General features: G+C 44.2%; 1 protein-coding gene across 1 annotated transcript; it reads right to left on the bottom strand.

Annotated features, from left to right (window-relative positions):
- Window positions 1-1,742: 1,742 nt before the first annotated feature.
- On the bottom strand, window positions 1,743-15,875 carry LOC148823262 (LIM domain transcription factor LMO4). The gene is made up of 5 exons (XM_088927581.1): window positions 15,423-15,875; window positions 12,772-13,017; window positions 6,166-6,262; window positions 5,430-5,585; window positions 1,743-2,503 (listed from the first exon to the last, which is right to left on the bottom strand). Exons 2-5 carry the CDS (start codon window positions 13,005-13,007, stop codon window positions 2,495-2,497), a joined length of 498 nt encoding a protein of 165 aa, XP_088783707.1. The 5' UTR covers window positions 13,008-13,017; window positions 15,423-15,875; the 3' UTR covers window positions 1,743-2,494.
- Between the last annotated feature and the right edge of the window lie 3,934 nt (window positions 15,876-19,809).

Here is a 19,809-nt window from a genome sequence, read left to right as displayed (position 1 = left end):
CAATTGCACAACTGGGTAAATAGTAAACATTAGATGTACCATTTAAGACACTCCAGGGATAATGCATTGCAAGTACTGGATGAGCTCCAGCTGTAATCCAGTAAGAGTCTGCTTTTTGAAGTAAAAGGGAACACTGCCACGCCTGCGTGGCCACAGGACTTTGCACGAAGCCTGTGCCAGAGACAAAGGTGAGAAAGGAGCACGATGACAGTTCACCAGCCTGGGTGCACTTCCTTTGTCTCTGTATGTGTCTTGTGTTTCAGATGTGGAAAATACTCTAATCCATCCTGGGATGTGATCAATGTCAAGGACTCTTACTTAATAAACTTTGATCCCTAAAGGACACATTACGAAACTTTTCATAGCTGCACTATTGCTTCATGAAGTTTAATGCTCCAGTTGGTTTCAAATCACAGTAACCACTTTTAGCAGCAGTTAGCAAATGTTAAAATAGCTCTGACTGTAGAAGAGTTACAGAAGGAAACAAGTCCTCCGCTGCCAGCACACTCCCAGCGAGAGGTCCCCCACCGGGCCTGGGCACCCCTGCATCCTCCATCACAGTCTTGTTCCTCAGACCAAAACCCACGAGCGACAGGAACCTGTGACTTCTCGAGAAGACTCAGGAGCCTCTGCAGACCCCACAGCCACAGTGGCAGGAATCATTGTGGAATCCAGGGGTTGGCCGGAGCCGAGACAGGGAGCCTGCAAAAAGCAGTGGCAACGCGGCACATTTGTAATGAAGAAGGAAGCATTTTTAAATGCTTAGTTAGGTCACCCTTTCTCAGTAATACAGCTGATCTGCAATTTCAGCGTGCAGCCAAGTAAAAACATTTCCTTGGGTCCGATTAAGTTCACCTGTTACCAATTAACGCAGGTGTAAATGTGATCAGTTATAGATGTTAGAACACTGTTAAAATTAATATTCAATGTCTCAGGTCCCAGCTGCAAACACACATGTAATGTATCACAGGAACAGAACATCGCTGCTGTGCTTCCCAAGCTGGTTCGAACATGAAAGCAATGTCTCAGCGCCTCATTAGACCTGCTCTATATTATCATGCTAATTTGTTTTTACAAAAAAATACTTAATTTATTTACCTACCATGATGACAGCCATGTCCCCTATTTCTCTGGTAATTAAATCTTCAAAGGGTATTTTTGTCCCCATTTGTGTTTGCTTATTGGGCAGATGAATAGCATGTGTTAATTGAAAAAAATGCTATCTTTATGTTTACTGATTTTCAATTAAGCTCACATTATTACTATTGATGATTATAGTGTGCGAGGGTTCAATATTATTCAGATATCCGTTATAACCCTGACAGCCCTGTCAATGTGCGGTCTCAAAATGGGAGAGAAGGATCCACTTTCAGAGGGTAATAGAGGTACCAACCGCAATGCAGCACTTTCTAAAGAGCAGTGCGAGGCACACAGGGAGGAAAGCCTCGAGAGGCTCTGCAGCGATACCCCCCAAACCACGCTGGCCTTCCAAACAGTTTCGGACATGGTTACGTACGCTGCCAAGAAACCACGAAGGAGGAAGGGAAAAACTGCTTAAACTATCTGTGCCTCAAGCCCTCTTCGAAACAGGTGAACATGCATGCATGCAGAATACATTGAAAAGGGGTACAGTATATGCATCATGCAATGCAGTATATATCCAGTGCAGAAAAATACTGAGCACATTTGTATGATTCGGATCAAGTGAGTCACCTGTGCATTAAAGAAAGCAGGGTAAGTTATTTCTCTTTTAACTTTTATTACTTAAATACACCATACTGGAGCAAATGTCTCTGAAAATATCACAAATAGATTTATCTTTTTCATTCAGCAATTATAGGTTGGTGAAAATCTACATGAGCTGCTATGAGCCTCGGATGTGGGGTTTGCTGTGGAGGGTGGGACTGGCGAATGGGCACGCTGGGACACAGAACACTTACATGCATACATACATGGTATTTTACAGGTACACCAAAAGTGTTTTTGATAAGATCTCCACAAAAGCCACGGACCTTTTATTCCATAGTCTTTTTGTTTTTTTTTTTTCCAAAAAACTGAAACACATTCCCTTTACAACACTTAAAATATAGAAAGAGCAAACAGAAGGTTGTAAAGAAGGGGTGTTGGAAAAAAAGAAAGGGAGAAACTGCGGTCGGTGCCCCCTCTAATTGGTATCGGAGGTGTGATGCAGATTTGAAAAGCTGTGCTTAATTAGCTTCATTTGTCATTTTTTCCCCAGAATGTCCTCAGGTTGGGCTTTCTTTCTCTCTCTCTCTCATTTTCTGTACAGTCTCCCATTAGTCCAGGTTCATGGAGTCCTTAATGTCCCTTCCTCAGTCACGTGAGCGCAGGCTGCGCCCCACAGGGGCAGCGGAGAGTGAGCGGGAGTACGATGGCGAGGGCAGCTGGGGTGGGAGTCGGACCCCCTGGCGAGGATGGGCGAGGGCTGGAATGAAGGCACGCGTCCTGCTTCCGGGCACAGCTTCCCTTCCGTTTAGCAGACCTTCCGGAGAGAGGAGAGAGGGGGAAATGTGGTCACACGGAGATCGTCGGCATCGCCACAGCCAGTACCGCTCTGCGCAGTCATTCCAAAACTACACCCTCTCTCCCCCAGCACACAGCCTAGAGACCAACTTCACCCCCGCCCCGCTTACAGTCTTTTGTTCGGGTGGAAAGAAGATGCAAGACGCAGAGCAACAGCAGAAATGAATGCAGTAGTGTAGGGTGGCCGTGAGCTCAGACAAATCACAAAAAAGAAGCCTTCTCAAGGCAAACAGTCCTGTTCTCGTTTTCATGAACAGGCCTTCAGAGCTATTAAAAGTTTATCTCTGCACACCTTTCTGGTAACATAATTCAAGCCACGTCATCATTTGAGAGTTGCACTTCAGCTGGACCTAATTTATTGATCAAGTCGGCCAATGAATTTGGTGTCCATTTTCTTAAGCGTTGCTTTTAACAAACACTTATGTCTCTTTTTTGTCTGTAATTTTAGTAATACTGTAACACAGCCCACCTGAGGTGTTTAGATTACAGTGGAATGAAGACACTGAAGCACAGAGACAATAGCAACGCTCTTTCAAAGCTTTTTGGCCACATTCAAAACTTTTTCATTGTTTTCGCTTCAATTGTAAAGGAGTTCTCTTTTCACCCTTTCCTCAAATTACTAAAAGGCTGAAGTCTATTAGTAATTGCAAACCCCCACTTTCAGGCTAATTAAAGTGACTGAGGCCGTGAGGTTTAATTCCCAAGAGCAGGAGCTCAGTGTGAGAAAGGTAATTTGTCTGTCCTGAACAAAGAGATTAGGGAGCAGCCAGAGAGCCTACTTAATAAATGAGCATCAAAGTCCTCCGCTGTGGACACAGACAACACCAATTATGTCACCATGAAATTGTACATAATATAAACAATAGCAGAATAAGATACTTCATATCCATATTAGTAGGACTGTTCCATTTCCAAGTGCATCCGATTTTATGCCTTTTATTAAGAGTGACTGAAACTGTCCTAGTAAGGGAACTAGCTACTGTAGGTAATTATTTCTGTCTTGTCAAACCGATGAGGAAGACCATCTTTCAATAACCATTATTTAATGGATTCTACTGCATAGGCATGATTTCTGATGCTATGCTTCAGCTTAAAAGAGAAAAAAAAATCTATATTCCATAAACATTCTCAGTACAATAATTGTAATCATTACACTTTATTTTGCACAGTACCATTACATAAACACTTTTTTTGGTTATGGTTTAACAGGGAGCAGGAGGCAGTGACTTATACTGCAGAATTCTCGCCTTGCAATAATTAAAGCATCACACTCGATATTCTGATTGCATTTTAACATAAATAATTCATCTGTTTTCACTACAATAGATGTTAGCACATAAATAAACAATGAGATTTCATATTTACCACACCGACCGTAATACGAAAGCAACAGACATTTAATATTAAGCAGGGTAATGCAGAAGCTTTCAATTTGAATGTTAGATGCTCTTTGCATTGACTTGTAGGATGACTTTCCTGCTAATGGGGGGACAGCGCTACGGAATTCGGCCCCTCGGGCCTTACAGTCAGCGAGCACCAGAGAACACTGAGCTCGGGATCCGTTCAGGCTGCACCTAGCTGGAAGGGTGCTCTTCAGCCTGCTAACATTTTCAACATTCTTTCTTGACAGGGAAAGTGTATAATTACACAAAGAGGCGCAGTCGACTGTTTAGCGCACCGACATAATTGTGTTGAGAACTTTATCCATCCACTGTGGGTGAAAAGCCACACAAACATAAACAGAAATTCTGGAGCAGAAAAGAAGCCGTTCTCTTCATCACTGCTGCCGATCCACACATTTTAAAACGGAGTTCAATGGTCATAGTGCAATTCAAAGCTAAAAGCTTTTGTGCGCAGTCCCTCAAACAGATTATTAATAAAGTTCCCTGTTGTAAACCCATAAAGAATTACCAAGTGATGTGTGCACGTTTTGTTTCAGAGCAATAACTCAGCAGTGAGATTGCCTCCGTTAATGATGAAAAAGTCAAACAGGCAATCAGCAGTGATGGGAAAATCTATCACCAATCTGAAATTAAAATTCATCTTTGGTCAATAAGATTTAATATCCGTGCGAGTTGTGCTGTAAAGAGTAAATGAATCAATGTCATCAATACATAATCAGTGTGAAATATGATGTGAATACAATTATGCAGGGGACTCCGTGCATTTCTTAAACTGGTCCAGACTTGCATTTGCAGTATTCTCATTTTAGGGTTGACAGTAATTGTTACAAATTAGTTTGCACTAATACCAAATTGCGCTCATCTTTACGCCCCAAAATTAAGTATGTTGTAACTTTTCAACTACGGGTTTAAAGGTTGAGGACGGACATACCACCCTGCCAAGGAATTGGGATTTGAAAAGCTGAGTTAATTCCATGTGTGTTTCACTCACACGAACTCTCTCCCAGCACACAGAGAGAGCCCCTCTAAGGCAAAAGCAAAAATGGGAGTAACTTTCAGTGTCAGTTCTCTTTCCCCCCCCCACCAAAAAAAAATGGCATTAAACAGTAGTGTCATTTAATTAAACAAGAAGCCATTCTGGGCCTCTAGAGCTGCGAAATACACTCGGAAGAGCAATTTAAAACCATCCACAGGCCTTTTAAGTAACAGGGCCTGATGGAACACAGTGTCGCAGTCTCATGTGCAGCACTGGACACTGTTTTGTCAAAATGATCAATGTTTTCCTTAACTATTCTGGAGCAAGAGAAAAGGACCCCAGAGAAACCCATGTGAAGACGGAGCCTGAGCCGAGAGGAGGATTTCCACCCAGCAATGACCCAGCGGATTTGTGCCAACGAGGTCCTGGGGACTCGCTGTGCTGGCTCACCGCTGACGCGGCCGTGCTGTTCGCTCGTGATGGAGGAGGAACAGGGAGGTCCTTACCTTCTGGTCTGGCAGTAACGGGTTGGTCTGCAGGGAGTTCAAATGGCCGTTCATGAGAGCTGTGGGTCTGTCGTGTTCACAGAACAAGTTGCCGTTGATGTAGTGAAAGCGGTCTCCAGGAACCAGGCGATTCCGGCAGGTGGAGCACGTGAAGCACTGCAAGGAGGACAGGAGCACTGCTCGTGAGACAGGGCCAGCCGCTCTCTGGGCAGGGGGAGCCACGCGAGGAGGGCAGGAGCACTGCTTGAGAGACAGGGCCAGCCGCTCTCTGGGCAGGGGGAGCCATGCGAGGAGGGCAGGAGCACTGCTCGTGAGACAGGGCCAGCCACCCTCTGGGCAGGAGCACTGCTCCTGACACAGGGCCAGCCACCCTCTGGGCAGGGGGAGCCACACGAAGAGGACAGGAGCACTGCTTGTGACACAGGGGAACAGAAGCTCTCTGGGCAGGGGTGCCACGCGAGGGGTTCCAGCATGCATGTCAATACTGGACCTATGGGCCCCTCCAGTAGAAACAGTGTGCAAAGCTTCTTTCCTACTCTATTCTAACATTATTAAATAAGCCCAAATAACTGTGCTTCTGCTCAGGCTTTTTAAATTTTTTTCTACACAGCGTGCTGGACCTTCAGGTGCAAAACATTAAAGACAGATCTCACAGTTCCACTACAGAAGGAACTGGCTGAAAGGATGTCAGGGCTCCCTCAGTGCAGGCTCAGGTCTAGAGGGCATGCAGGATTACCTTGAGGTGGTAGACGTTGCCTTGCGCCCTCATGACCAACTCGCTGGCTGGGATGGACTGCCCACACGCGCTGCATGCTCCGCTGTTACCAAATAACCTGCAGGACACAGCCACAGTCACACAGCACATTAAAAAAGTGACTATTAATCTCATGAATAGCATAAACATAAGTAAGTGGTGTTCATTGTTAAGATACAGGGACTGATTCTTTATGTCCACTTGCTTCAGCTTGGTTGGAATCCATCTTTGTAGACTCAGTAGCAGTAGTCAGGATTGTCTTGTAAGAGGTTTTTTTTTCTAGTTAAAGATATTGTGTCTTAAAAAATACAAAAAGTAAACCCACTTAAATTCAAAACTGTTTTGTGCTAAAATAAATATAGTCAATAGTGCTCATAAAAAGGTCTGAGAAACAAGTTGACAGTTCACAGAAATACTCGTTGCCTTCATTTAAATCAGCTCAGCCTTAAGCCTCTGCGATACACAATGACTTTCATTGCACGCTGGGATTTAGATTGGGTTGTTGGTTAAGACAATAGAATTGATTGCATGCCTTGTACGATTAAAGCATGGAAAAAATGAAATGCTGAAATTTTACATATTAGGGAGGGAGAGGAGAAGAAGAAATACCGTGTCCCCAGCTCTGCCACTGGAATGGAGTATTACCTTTAACATACATTTTGCATCCTAATCATAACCTGGAACACAAGCAATCAGAGTTAAGAGGATTTGATTGTACATCTAAGGAGACATCATGCTTTTGCCATTAGAACTCCAGCAAACCTCCACCGGAGCCAGGGTTTCCATTAGAAATACTCTGCTATCCAGGTTGATATATAATGTGCATGGGTTAACCTTTTCAATCATGGTGTCAACACTTCAGGTTTGCCTCTGCTCATCTCTTTCATCCTAACCTTCTCTCTCCCTCTTGATAATGAAATGCTTGCTCCAACTTCCCTCTATCGGCTTCTGAGTCCACAATTTAGATTACTTCATCTCTGCTAGCAACAAACTGAATGAAATTTCGATTTGAGCAGAAAGTAATTTACTGGGATCTGGGCCCATTTGTCATCATATCTCACTGGGTGTTTGCTCTATCACTGCAGTTTTCCTATGCAATCAAATAAGACCACAGCGTCTGACACGGATGAAAGGGGAGACGGTATAGCGTTAGCCTACACATGCATTTAAACGAAGACGTGTGTTTTAAAAACATTTTTTAATTCATTACATCCGTAATATCAATGTAAGTGTGCGAGTGTAGAATGAAGGGAAACGGCATTAACGTGCAGCTGCAACGTTATCTTTCTCGAGAGTAAAACCGGAACGTCTGAATCACTCTCGGCCCCGACTTTAAAGATAACGCACCTCTTCTCTGATAAAATCGCACATTTGAATTCAACCGTGATGCGAAAGAGCCCGTCCCGTTCTCGTTAAAAAGAGGGGTCTTCGTCTGCAGGACCTGATCTTGCAAAGGAGACTCGTGTCCCAAGTAGCAATGTGTTGTCGCCGCTTTATTGAAAACAGCCTGTAAGTTGTTATTAAATGTATCGACAGAACGACAGAGAGAGTAGTAAAACTGCCCCCTAAGATGGCTTTTAATAGGAAGCCCGAGAAACAAATTTTGCAGCGGCATCGATTTGAAGAGTTCAATCAAAACTCCATTTCAAAACTAATTAGTTTGAGATCCACGACACATCGACACTTTGTTGCGAAATTAGAAGGCCGAAGCACACAACTCCCTTTGCTACAGGAGCGGCGACTCAGCCGTGGCCGGTTTTAAAACGGATTTGTTGTCCTTGAGAAACAGACTTTAAACATAAAGCATTGCCAGGATAGCGGAACATCTCATTTTCCTCTATTATTACTGAATAATAATAAATGTTGAATGACTTAAAACTGAAATAATGAATAATTGCAGACATGTCGCAGAACTGGAAGACCACCTACCCTTGCGGCTGCAGATTAATAAGTATTATTACATTAATGTATTTATTAATGACGGGAAAGCAGTAAGACAAACATTGAAGTTTATCCGCACTCGCAAACGGAAAATATGGATTAACCCCAAAAGCACTGAGCTTTCCACGCACAGCTAAACATTTCTTTAAAAAAACAAAGATGAAGCTGACAGAGCATATCAGGAAATCCAAAGAGTTTCGCTAACATAATCATTATGCCTTACAATAAACTGCTGAATAAAGGGTTCATACTCCGGCTCTCCGCTGAAAGACAAGTTCGTTGTCAACCTCGTTTCATACATACAATGGGCGGCAATACGGGTCAGAGTACAAGTCTGATTTTCGGAGACATGTTTTTTTACTAATAGTCATGAGCGGGCCTTTTGGGCTGATATCGGTGTTAACACGCCTCTGCCTTTTTCCCCACCACGTAAGGTACGGCAGGAGTACTGCGGACATCCTCGCACAGAAGCGCGTCCCGAGTTTCTCAGCGCAAGGAGCCTCAGGGAAACCGAACATACCGAACTGAAAATACGCTACCCCCCTCATAGTCGTCTGATCGTTTGCCACGGTTCTCCCAAGTATTACAAAGTCTATTACAGCACAGAGCTCGTCGTTTATTTGAACTGCTTCATCGTTTAAACTGTAGCCCATTGTTTTTGTTTTTTTTCATCGTCAACTGAATTAAATGATGACATTCCGGGATTAGATCTCTCCCAAAATAAAGACATTTCATTACGAGTGCTGCAATCCATTTGGTGAAGGCGCGCGGGGTGGGAGTTAAAATCCACAATCTGATTCCTTATCAGCCCCCCACGTCTGTCTCCCAACGCCCCTAAACGCGCACACACACACTTTGGTTTCTACATGCGTGGAGTTAATTATCTGGCCGGGGGATTGTCCAGGATGCTATTTGATTTAAAAGGCTGGAGGCTTTAGGTGCTCAATTAAGTTGCTATCAGTCTCAGGCTGTAGTCTAATGGGCTCCGTTCTCTTGAACTCCTGCATTGGGGAGAGATACCCCAGGTCGGGATAATTAAAGCCGGGGGACTGTTTAATTGCGATGACAGAATTGGTTTCAGTTTCTGCTCTTCGGATTCGTGCTCACAATAAGGACGGCTAGATTTTCAGCTACACGACTTCCCGATCAATCAGGACCAATAAGAGACGGCTTTAAAACGGCAACAAATAAAGGTTTTCTGTTTTTGACAGAAATCAATTTTTAACCCACAAGAAGATGGGAGTTTTTCTTCTGCGTTTCTGAGTAACGCTAAAGAAGCTCACCACGACGGGCTCGCAACAGTGAGCCCCACCATCTTCACCACTGCACAGACGTGTCCAGGAAAGGCCTGTTTAATAAGGGAATATTGCTCGAACGGGGACTTGTGCTTTACAAACACAGACGTTGTGTCTTTAACAGCAGCGTTAAATATAGTAAGAAAGCAATACATTAATGATGTCTGCAACATAGTCCATTAAAGATGCTTCGGTACAACAGCAGCCAAAGCACCTTAAAAGCACTAGGAGATATTGATACTTAAGAGGGGCTTTTGCATAATGGCAAGTACTGCATTAGAGAGCGAGGAGAGGGGAGGGCAGAGAGAGAGAGAAAAAATCCGCCAAATTACGCTTGGTTAATTCAGAGTAACAGATCTGGCCCCGAGTGAATTGGAGGCCTTGAATTAATTCTGTTATGACAAATCAAGATAAACGTTTCCCCTAAATTGCATGCGATTTAATTAATTTTTGAGATCCTGGTTTTTCCTAGCTAATAGTTCACATGCTCCTGCGCTGTCATAGTGCTTGAGTGGGCAGACTTCAAAGTGATATTAAATAACCAACTATTAGATTTACCTAGCACGTTCTATTGGAAAAGTGCCATTTAATTACCTAGCCTATTCAATTAAAGGGACAGCATTCCCTGAATCTAGCAGCCAGATGATTACCAGCAAAATTAATTCCCTTGCTTGGCGCCACTTATAGTCTAGAAAGGAAATGTATATTCAAGTTGTAATAACATGATACAAAACCACTGAAACTAGCCTAAAGCTCCTAGTTTCTGGGTTTGAAACGTGCGTGTAACGGGGAAAAAAATGCCCGTTTGCTGTTTGTTGCTGTTGCTGCCGTGCAGACAGTTTAGTAGGACACTATGGATGTTGTAGCAGTCTTTGCCACATCTGCCATCGCTACCTTGATGCAGTAAAGGTAACACAATCTGGGGTCATTAACATTTCTCTTTAGAAGCGTGATCTGAAGCATTTTGCCAAAGAACCACAATCAGTCCCCAAATTGCATATGTGTAGCTAAATAAAGGTTAGAGAAACTACATTTACACCACACAAGCAATTTAATAATGCATTAAAAATGATGCTGTGCCTTTAAAGTGTGGATGCAACTAGCCCTGGTAATAATCCCCTCTCTCTCTCTCTCAAAAGCCAATTTTGTTAATTAAATGTTTTGTTTGCGATGCGGCTCTCATTCATTTCGGACACGTCATTCCAAGCATTTCCAAGCCAGGGACCAGATCTCATTAGATAAAACCCATCAGGACTAAAAGAAAATGGAAGAGCCACTAATTACAGCTTTTAATTGTGTAGACTCACTGTCAGCCTATTTTATCTGTGTTCACCATCACAGTCTCTCAACCTTCTTTTAGCTCCACTCTCTTTCTAACTGTACTCCCATTACAAGTGGAAAGGTATATCCACTTTTCCTCCAAAGTTTAATTAGGTTTAGACCCATTACAGGCGAAGTACCCCATTGACTTAGCCTGATTTTAAGGGGAGCGCTTGCTCTCTTAAAATGTCAGCTCTTACAGTGTGCTTGGGGCGCAGGACACCACGTCACCTTGAGCCGCTGACCAGAACCTGCACCAAACATCAGGAAATAAGAAACATGCACTGTACTCTTTATAAACTATAGATTTATGTACAAAGAGATTCTGTGTCTTCATCAAGGTTTTGCCTAAACCACAAAAGAATGTTACAAATACGAAAACAGGTAGATTCTACTAGAATCCAAATAGTTTATTTATATTTCTAGGCAACATGTTTAAAGAGGAAAACAAAAGTTATCAACTCAGTATTTTCAAATGAACATTTTTGTTGCTGATACATTCAGGTTTGAGAAACTGAACACAGAGAAAACTAAAGATTGTGCTCTGTTTTACATTCCTCCAAGACCAAGCACAGCCCATAGGACTAATGAGGTGCCTTTTGGGTTTCTAATTTAATATGCCTCACTCAAACGAGTTTTGTCATTTCATTCAAGAACGCCTCCCCATAAGCATTTGATGCCATTTAGCTGACTGGAGGAGCACAACAGCAAACAGAGTTAAAACAGCAAAAATAACCAAATGTCTGGTTTCTCTAACGTTTTGCATTACTGAGGTCAGAAGCGTGTGGGTTTCTAACAACAGATTTCAGCGGCTCCACACTCAACTTCGATCTCGTGTTTGCATGAACTAAAACTGCTCTGAATGCCCTTGCTTAACGTCAGACACTGTGAGTTTGGTTACAGTTTAATTTTCCTTTTCCTCTAAAAGCCAGTTTCACCTTCGCCCGGGTTTCCTGTAATGGATATGTGGGCGCAGGGTGCAGGCTGAGAGTGCGAAAGGTGAAATTCCAAAGGTCCGTCCTTATCAAAGAAAGCTGCTTGTACAACAGCCAATCTGCCTATAATGTGCTTCATGTTTAAGACTGAAGATCTAACGAGTAAAAATTTGCACTCCCTGGCTGTCATCATTCTAAAATAATTAACGTTTATTTGTTGATGCTGTTTGAGTAAATAATCCAACAGTTCCAATTCTGATTCTGTTACATGTGCTGCCCCAAACACACAAGAGCACGCTAACTGGTTTGATGATTTTGAACTTACAAGAATGGAGTCATTTCAGCAGAAGCCTGTTTCTGTTGTCTGTTTTTTTTTAAAAGAATGTGTTCTTAATTTTAAATTTTCAAAAGGATAGCTGCCAATAGTTTAAATAGAACAATCTGCCGTTTCTGTCTGTGAAGCACGAAGCTACTTCCTCCGATTCTGTTGTCTTTACATCCCCCAGTGGTTTCAGCTCTCACCCCCCACGAGGCGAGCTGAAACCCATGTACACGACACACAGGCAGCGTGGAGACGCAGCCCTCTGTGGAAAACATGACCCCCGGATCAGCCCTTGAAATAGCTCAGCACACTACAGATACTCCAGCTGCTTCCCATCCTTGATTGCCAGCAATGGAACTTCTTATCTGCAACAGATTTCAAACTTTACCTAAAAAGGATAACTTATTAAATTATCAGAAAACAATAAAACGAAGCACATATCTACCCCTCGACCTCATATTCTAGCTTCTAATTGCAAGTGAAGCCTGTGCTTGAGTTCTTCAGAATTCCTCGATGCAAAGTCATGTAAACACTTTCTCTTCAGATCTGCGATTTTTGTCAGCGTTCTTCTTGTTCTCAGTTCAGTCGATTTTAAACGTGATCTGCAAGGTTTTGGGTTCCCCGAAAACAGCAGCATCGAAAACAAAGTCTTAGCCGATACCTCCACCCCCACAATCACGCAGACTGAATGCGTTTTGCCCAGCGGCTGCTTGGCGCACATCGCATGAGGGCCGGGTCCCAGCGGTCCCCACGCCACCAGCCCACTCAGACCTACCTGATGTAGTCGTTTCTGCAGAGTATCATGCCGCTTTTGGTGTAGCAGGACGTGCCGATCTCTCCCAGCTGCGCCTGGCAGTAGGAGCACTTGAGACACCTGCTGTGCCAGTAGCTGTCCATGGTATACAGCAGGAAGCGGTCTGCAATCTTGCCCCCACACCCCGCGCACTTCTTCCAGGAGAGAGACCCCGCTCCCACAGGGGGCGGCTGGGCACTGCTACCGGGGTTCACCATGGTCTCCGTTCTGTGCAAAAGGGGAAAAACACACAACTGAGGGTTTGAAAGGAGGCAAGAGATGGCAAAAAACACCTCCCGTAGACGCTACCCTCTCGGAACCTGCTTGCTCTGCTCCACCCGGAGCTCGGCAAGGGCCACCATCTTGTCTGGCGCCAAGCCGACTGACACACCTGACCTCAGCTTCCCTGCTTGGGCCCCGGACCCCCACACAGTTTTCAGGAGAACGCCACCGCCTCGAGGAGGTCTAGCAGGGCGGTCCGGGGGACACGAGCTCGAAGTTACGAGACGAATCGCTGAGGAAAAAAGCGTCCTATCCCACCACAGGTCACAAGGCACTTCCACGTTTACACTCCTTCAGCGCACCTGAAACCACTCTGCCAGCGGAAGCTGTTCTTTGGGGCTGAGCTTCCAAACAACCCCATTAGAGGGAAAGCTTCTGTGCATCATTGAAACATGCAAAACCAAAGGTGACGGTCACACACTTAACACGAGTCCCCATTAAATCGGTTATTTTGACTGGTTAGTATTTCCTGGAGTTTTAAGGGAAATGTGGGTTTACCAAAGCAAAGACATTAAAGGGAAAACGAGGACCGCTCGTCATCAGGCTGTCTGAACACGACACCTCATTACCTAGGCTGGGGAAACTGTAAGGCTTTTCATTCCACAGCCCTTGGAGACAGATGTCGAACCTGTTAAGCTAATTACAAACAACTTTAAAACTGACAGGGCTAAGAACATATTTTCGGCTTCTAATCTAAAGCCTCCCCGTCCGGAGACGTTCATCTTTCAATTCGGTGCCATTTCCCTGGGATTTTATCAGTGTGTCTCTGATTGCTTCGGGATTGGAGACGCAGGTATAAATACATCCCGCAGCTTTAAGCAGGGATGTTTAACCTGTTCTGCAAACACATTTAGACCACTCTTTCTCTCTAATCTGTCCTTGATCGCTCATCTGAATGCTGCGGTTGACTCTCAGTTCCTCCAAGATGAATGCTGTTTACTGATAACACTCCGGTTGATAGAACAATTAAAGAGGCACCGGCTTTCGCTGGGCAGCCTAAATTGTCTTTAAATTGAACAATTTTCCCCCTGCAATTCTTCACCCCGGTCAAAGCGCAGCCTTCAAGTGGAAGAAAGTATCCTCACAAAAGCAAGGCGGCGAGAAAACAGAACGGCTAATTAAAAAAAAAGCTAGAAAAGTTGCAAATGACAAACTGTATAGTAAAACCATTAATCTGGGCACAGTGCGTTATTTTTTACTGACAGTTGTAAATTAAAAAGTTAATTGCCTGAGGATTTTAACACACGCTCCAATGGTCGTTAATAGTTCAACATGAAAACAGACCCCATCGTGTATAATATACCCGAAATAATCTACACATGCGTGTCCGTGGGATCATGACGTGGGGGCGACACTATTACAAACGATATGCTGCTCCTTGTGCTATGTGTTCTTTGAAATTCCTAGTCTCCAATACTTGTGTTCCCGGGACACACTCCACAATTTATCTATCACCTTATTGGCTACGTGCGCTATTGAGTGCGTATTCGATGCGTGCTGCTTGTTTCACTCCTCGGCTAATGTCTTTTAATTTTTAATCCTCCCCCATTTCGGCAGACGGACTTCATCGCGGGCTAAGCCAAATCTGTGCTGAAAGATACAGTAATTAGAAGCGAAGGAGGGGACAGGGGGCGAGAAAAGCGCTGCACTGAGCAAACCTTTCAGAAGCCCATTAGTCCAGAGTCTTGAGGACAGGCAATACCTTCGCTGATTAGATCTAAAGGGGATGAATCGAAGGACTGGACGGAGAGCGAGTCCCTAGATAATATAAGGACGGGCCCTCGTCAAGTTACATTCCGAGTTAAAAAAAAAGCTTTTAACTTAAATAGGCTTACTCTAGTAATTACACGGCCGGGCAATTGATGTGCCGAGATGGAGTCGGTGAAACAGAAAAGAGCTCAGGGAGCTGCAGGCAAAATAGTGCCCGTTTTTACCAGGCACCGCTGCCGTTTTAATGGTGAGCGAGTGAAAGATCGGTGGGAAGGGTAAGCTAAAATTGCTGCGTCTGGTGAGGAAATGCAATTTAGTCTCCAGTCCTCATCCGGGGGACGGAGGGGCAGAGCGCGGTCGAGCTTCAGAGCGAACGGTACCGGATCACCCACCCCGTCATTCGCGTGCGCCTGTGATCCGTACTACACGTCCAGAAAGAAAGTAGGTTATTTCTTCTTTCCCCCCGAATTGCAAACAGTTAATACTCGTGCTACTGCCTGTTCTCGTCATGTTTCTAACACAGCCCAGCGTCTCCAGAAACTGTTACATCTTGCAGCTGCACCTCGAAAATGTCACATTTTATCAAAAGTACACCAAGTGCCGCTGGGCTGTGAATCCCAGAACGAAAAAAACATACCTACCTCTTTTGTCTCGTTGTACTGTGGCGGTTGAACTGTTTGTAGGTTCGCCGATCTCTGAAGACAATTTCTTATTTTGGTTCACAGATTGGTTCCGGTAAATCGGGGGTGTTTTCGCGCTGTGGAATGTAAAAAAAAAACCTAGAAAATTCGGCGCACTAGTCCGAGAATCAGAAAAGGCGCAGTTCAAGTCCTTTTGGAATAACGCTCTGCTATGGGCGACTGTAAATTAAGTAAAGCAAATGGAGTTTTCAGATTGTATTTCCACTGACTCGATACAGAAAGCGAGAGAGGAATGTCCTTGAGAAAATGCTCTGAAATGCGCAGTTAATTATCTCCGTATATTGAAGCGGATCTTTGTGGCTGCAGCTTGGCGTTCTGCGAGTAAATATAACGAGTTGGTTCTCGCCGTGAGCGCCGTGCGGTCTCCGGTGCTGCTCTGCTCTACATGTGTTTGTGACAGGACGAAAACCCCGAGTACACGTCTTCGGGCAGGATGACGCGAATCCAGGGCCGGCCAATGTCGTTGCGGCCCATTCAGGCGGAATAACTGAGCCGCCCAATCAGGAGGATGCGAAAGAGACTCGGAGGAGACGAGTGAGGGAAGGGAACAGCAGTCCGGGCTCGGAGCGGCCCCTGGCCGTGCGCAGCGACAGGAGCCTCACACGCCCCGAGCCAGGCGCAGAAGACACGCAGTACCCTCTCAGAACACACGCAGCCCGGGTGCAAATAAACTTTTATGCTGGGGAAAATATTTTCAAGCCTTCTTCTCCCCGTTTGGAACGACTTCTGTGTTCCGCTTTTAATTTTGGCAAGTGCAGTGTGTTCCACCAAACGGGGAGTTTTTAACAGATTGTACAGCGCCGCGCCCTGCGTGTTAGCTGGATGTCTGCGTCGGAGTTCTGGTCTGCTGCCGCCAGCAAAGATTCGTCTCCGGGCCCCCGGCCGTCCCGGTACCGGGTACCGGTAGGTCCATTTTAAGTAACTGCCAAAATGGGAAGAGGCCAATAAAATACTTCTTAAAGCTTCACGTATCAACCTTATTTTTTTCTGCCATTGGACGTGTCCGCCCTATCCCATGAAGGCTTTGAAACGAATCTCGAGTTCGTACTTAAGCAAGTTACCTTCCCACATCCAAGTTAACTCGCTTGAGCGCAAGGCAGCAGAAACCGCCTTCAAATGGTCATGGGGGCTCGTCGTCAGTGTTTGGCGGCCAAAATGAGCTTCCAGTTATTTCGCTACGTTTCGGCGCTGTTGATACGTGAGACCGATTTTCTGTCGGAACTGACTTGTTATAGAAGGTCTGAACACGACTTTCCAAGTAGTTCAAGGAAAACAACAAGCGGAGAAAGGGAGCATCCTAACAGCCACCCTGTCTGTATAATGTTAGTGCAGAACCAACACAGTATCGCCACCAGCTGGCCGTGTAGGGGGTTACACTGTTAAGGCTGACCCTTTGAAGTGGACGCATTTTTCATTACATCGTTGTGCGAGGATCCAAACTTTGATCTTTATATATATCATAACATACCTATCTTTACTAGTTTCCATGAATTACTTTTCTACAATACTGTAAGTGCACATGGAAAAAAAAATTAAAAACAGCGTTCAAATGATTTCAAAATAATTTATTGCACTTCAGTAATTCAAGAATACTGGAAAAACAAGTACAAAAGCTGCCTACCGAGTAAAATATAAAAAAGGGGGTACTTCTTTTTATTAGATTTTATTTTATGGTAAAGCGGGGATTCTGATCTTTAATTATTTTCTTTTAAATACGTTATTGTGTTTGCCGGATCAATGAACTCTTTAATGAAACAGAAGACGCCACTGTTTAATGGCACCAAGATTATAATTGATTATCAATATTGGAATTGTGATTTGTCGGATGGCCGGTTCTCAGTTTGTTCGAGAAGTAATGGAAAAAGGGATTAGGTCAAGAGAGGAAATCAGGTCTTTATGCTGGGGCCGAAAACAGAAGTCGAAGTGTCTGTTCTTAGAGAACCTATCTTTCAGCGTGAAGCGACTTTTCGATGACCACTGAGTGGGTATCGGTGCAGCATGAATCCACTTCAGCCTGAAGTGTTTGTCTTCGTAATTTCATGCCCCACGAGTGGGGTGTTGAGCAGCCCACAGAATAAGAGCGCCTGTTTCTGCTAAAAATCAAGATCAGGGCTGTGGTGTGCATTATTAGACTGCCAAACTGTCAGAAAAGACCAAATATTAAAATCTCAACCATAACCATAACAGTTTTAGCGTTGATCAGGTTGAACGCTGTAGGAACAACCTAATTAATAGCGGCACAAGACCATTTTTAATGTTATGTCCGTTTTTCTTCATCTTTCCGTACAGGTATAGATGAAGCCATCTCACACGTGGCTTTTGTGATTTTGCTCCATGGTACCAAATAATCCTTTTCTTCCTTTATACAAAATGTTCAAGATAATAAAATAAGGCGTAAAAACAGCGACTTTAAATAAGGTCAGGCTTTCTACCGATTTGATGTTAAGCCTATAAATTAAACGAAATCCATTTTAAAAGCATACAATAATTGTTTAATCTAAAGAAGCTATTAAGAATGAACTGGGGGAAAACAGATCATTACAGTGGTTTAAATAGTTTGATCTCGTTCTGCCTTTAACTGCAAAAACGTGTTAAAGCACATTTCCCCGTTTTTTAAAATAAATGTGCTGTATGTGCAGTATGCATGATTAAGCTCCCGAAAGCTTAATGTATGCTATTTTTATGCACCAAAGTGACCTTTTTAAAAACTTTCGCACCCCGGGATCTCCGGAGCGAGACGAGGCGCCTGGATCGCACCAGGTCCTCAGGGAGCTCGCGGTTCACATACTGTAGTAACACTCCATCACGATCACGAGTGGGTTCGGCTTGTCCTCCGACTCCGAGCCATCAATTTCACCGCCAGGACACAGGTACAGTGACTGCACTGTCGAACGCTTTATCAACTCTGTAAAACTACCAATTTATGTACCGGTAGACTTACCTTCACAGGCCTGCTTCTGAGAAAAACACAAGCCTAGCTCCATTATATTGGGGAATGCGTAATATTTAAAATATCATAGTATCACGCCCTAGTATATACTGTACAGTATAGATGCGTGTATTTGGGTGAGAATGCATATACTGTATATCTAGTTTTTTTTCAACAGACAAGTACATAGTTTTACTTTTTTACTTACAAACCTCAACTGTCTTACAATAAAACAGACGATATAGAGAAATGTACACATCCCTTCTTTCCAGGTGAAGTTTACAGCGGTTTTGAAAATCGTCAGCGTGTGGTCTTTGCCTTAACCCGCGCACCACGTTTTTCTGTCGCTGCTCTCTCCGTGATCCTGCATTGTCAGTCGAGGAATGAGTTATGGATCCGAGTCAAGGTCTGATGTGACTGACTGGTGGAGACATGATCGTTTCGGTGTGGACTTCTTTTTACAATGTACAGCAAGGAGCCCCGATATATCACGAGCTAACTATCAATTCCGTGGACAAGGCAGCCGCGACAGTCATCTGTACCGAGTGAATGACACCGTGTCAGGTGGCAGCTGATATTTTATGGTGCCTGTACTTGACAAACAATACTGTCTGGACACTTGTAATTGGCCTTGTAGCTTTACTTTTTATTGCCTCTTGTTTCTGTACTGTAGTAGTTTAGCAGCAAAGATGTTATTTGCTAATTAAACACTCAGCTGAATTAGTAGTGGCATTATATCAAGTGCATTCAGACATTTAATTCTGAAACTGGTGTAATGGCTGTTTTTAGCGGAGTGTAAATGCGTGTTTTAATGAAACGCAGCGCTTCAGAAGTAATCCACCCCTTTTCTTAACTTGACGGCTACCGTCTTAGTTTTATGTTTAAAAGGGGAAAGCCTTTGTTACGTTAGTATTCTTTGATTTGAATGAAGTCGTTCATTTGTTTTGACCTCGGTCTGCCGCTTGCGCCTCAGGCGAAGATTCAGAAGAATTTCTGTCCACTTTCAGGCAGAAATCTGTTTCCCCACTCGCGTCTCCGGACAGAGAAGGCCTCGCTTCCCTGCCCCCTGGGCCGCTGACCGGCTGCTCGTACCTGCTCTGAGGCTGACTGACTTAGAGAGGCGGAGGACCGTCAACCCAGCTAGTGCGTTCAGGGAGCTGAGTGAGCATCAGTGACAGCAGTCTTCATTCCCCAAACGTTATTAATTCTCCTTACAGTAATTGTTTTCATTGGAACTAATGGAACTCTGAAGTTTGATTTCGGCACCAAATGTGCTTCCTAGTGATTTTCATCATAAATCGCCTAACAAGCTTCCACGTACTGTACACACTCTTCCTTCAGTCCTGCATTGACACTCAATCACTCTACAGACACACCCGTGCAGACGTGTGACAGTGA

Source organism: Atractosteus spatula, chromosome 11 (genome assembly GCF_055471065.1).
Source record: "Atractosteus spatula isolate fAtrSpa1 chromosome 11, fAtrSpa1.hap1, whole genome shotgun sequence".
NCBI lineage: Eukaryota > Metazoa > Chordata > Actinopteri > Semionotiformes > Lepisosteidae > Atractosteus > Atractosteus spatula.
This window is presented reverse-complemented; position numbering and strand designations above follow the sequence as displayed.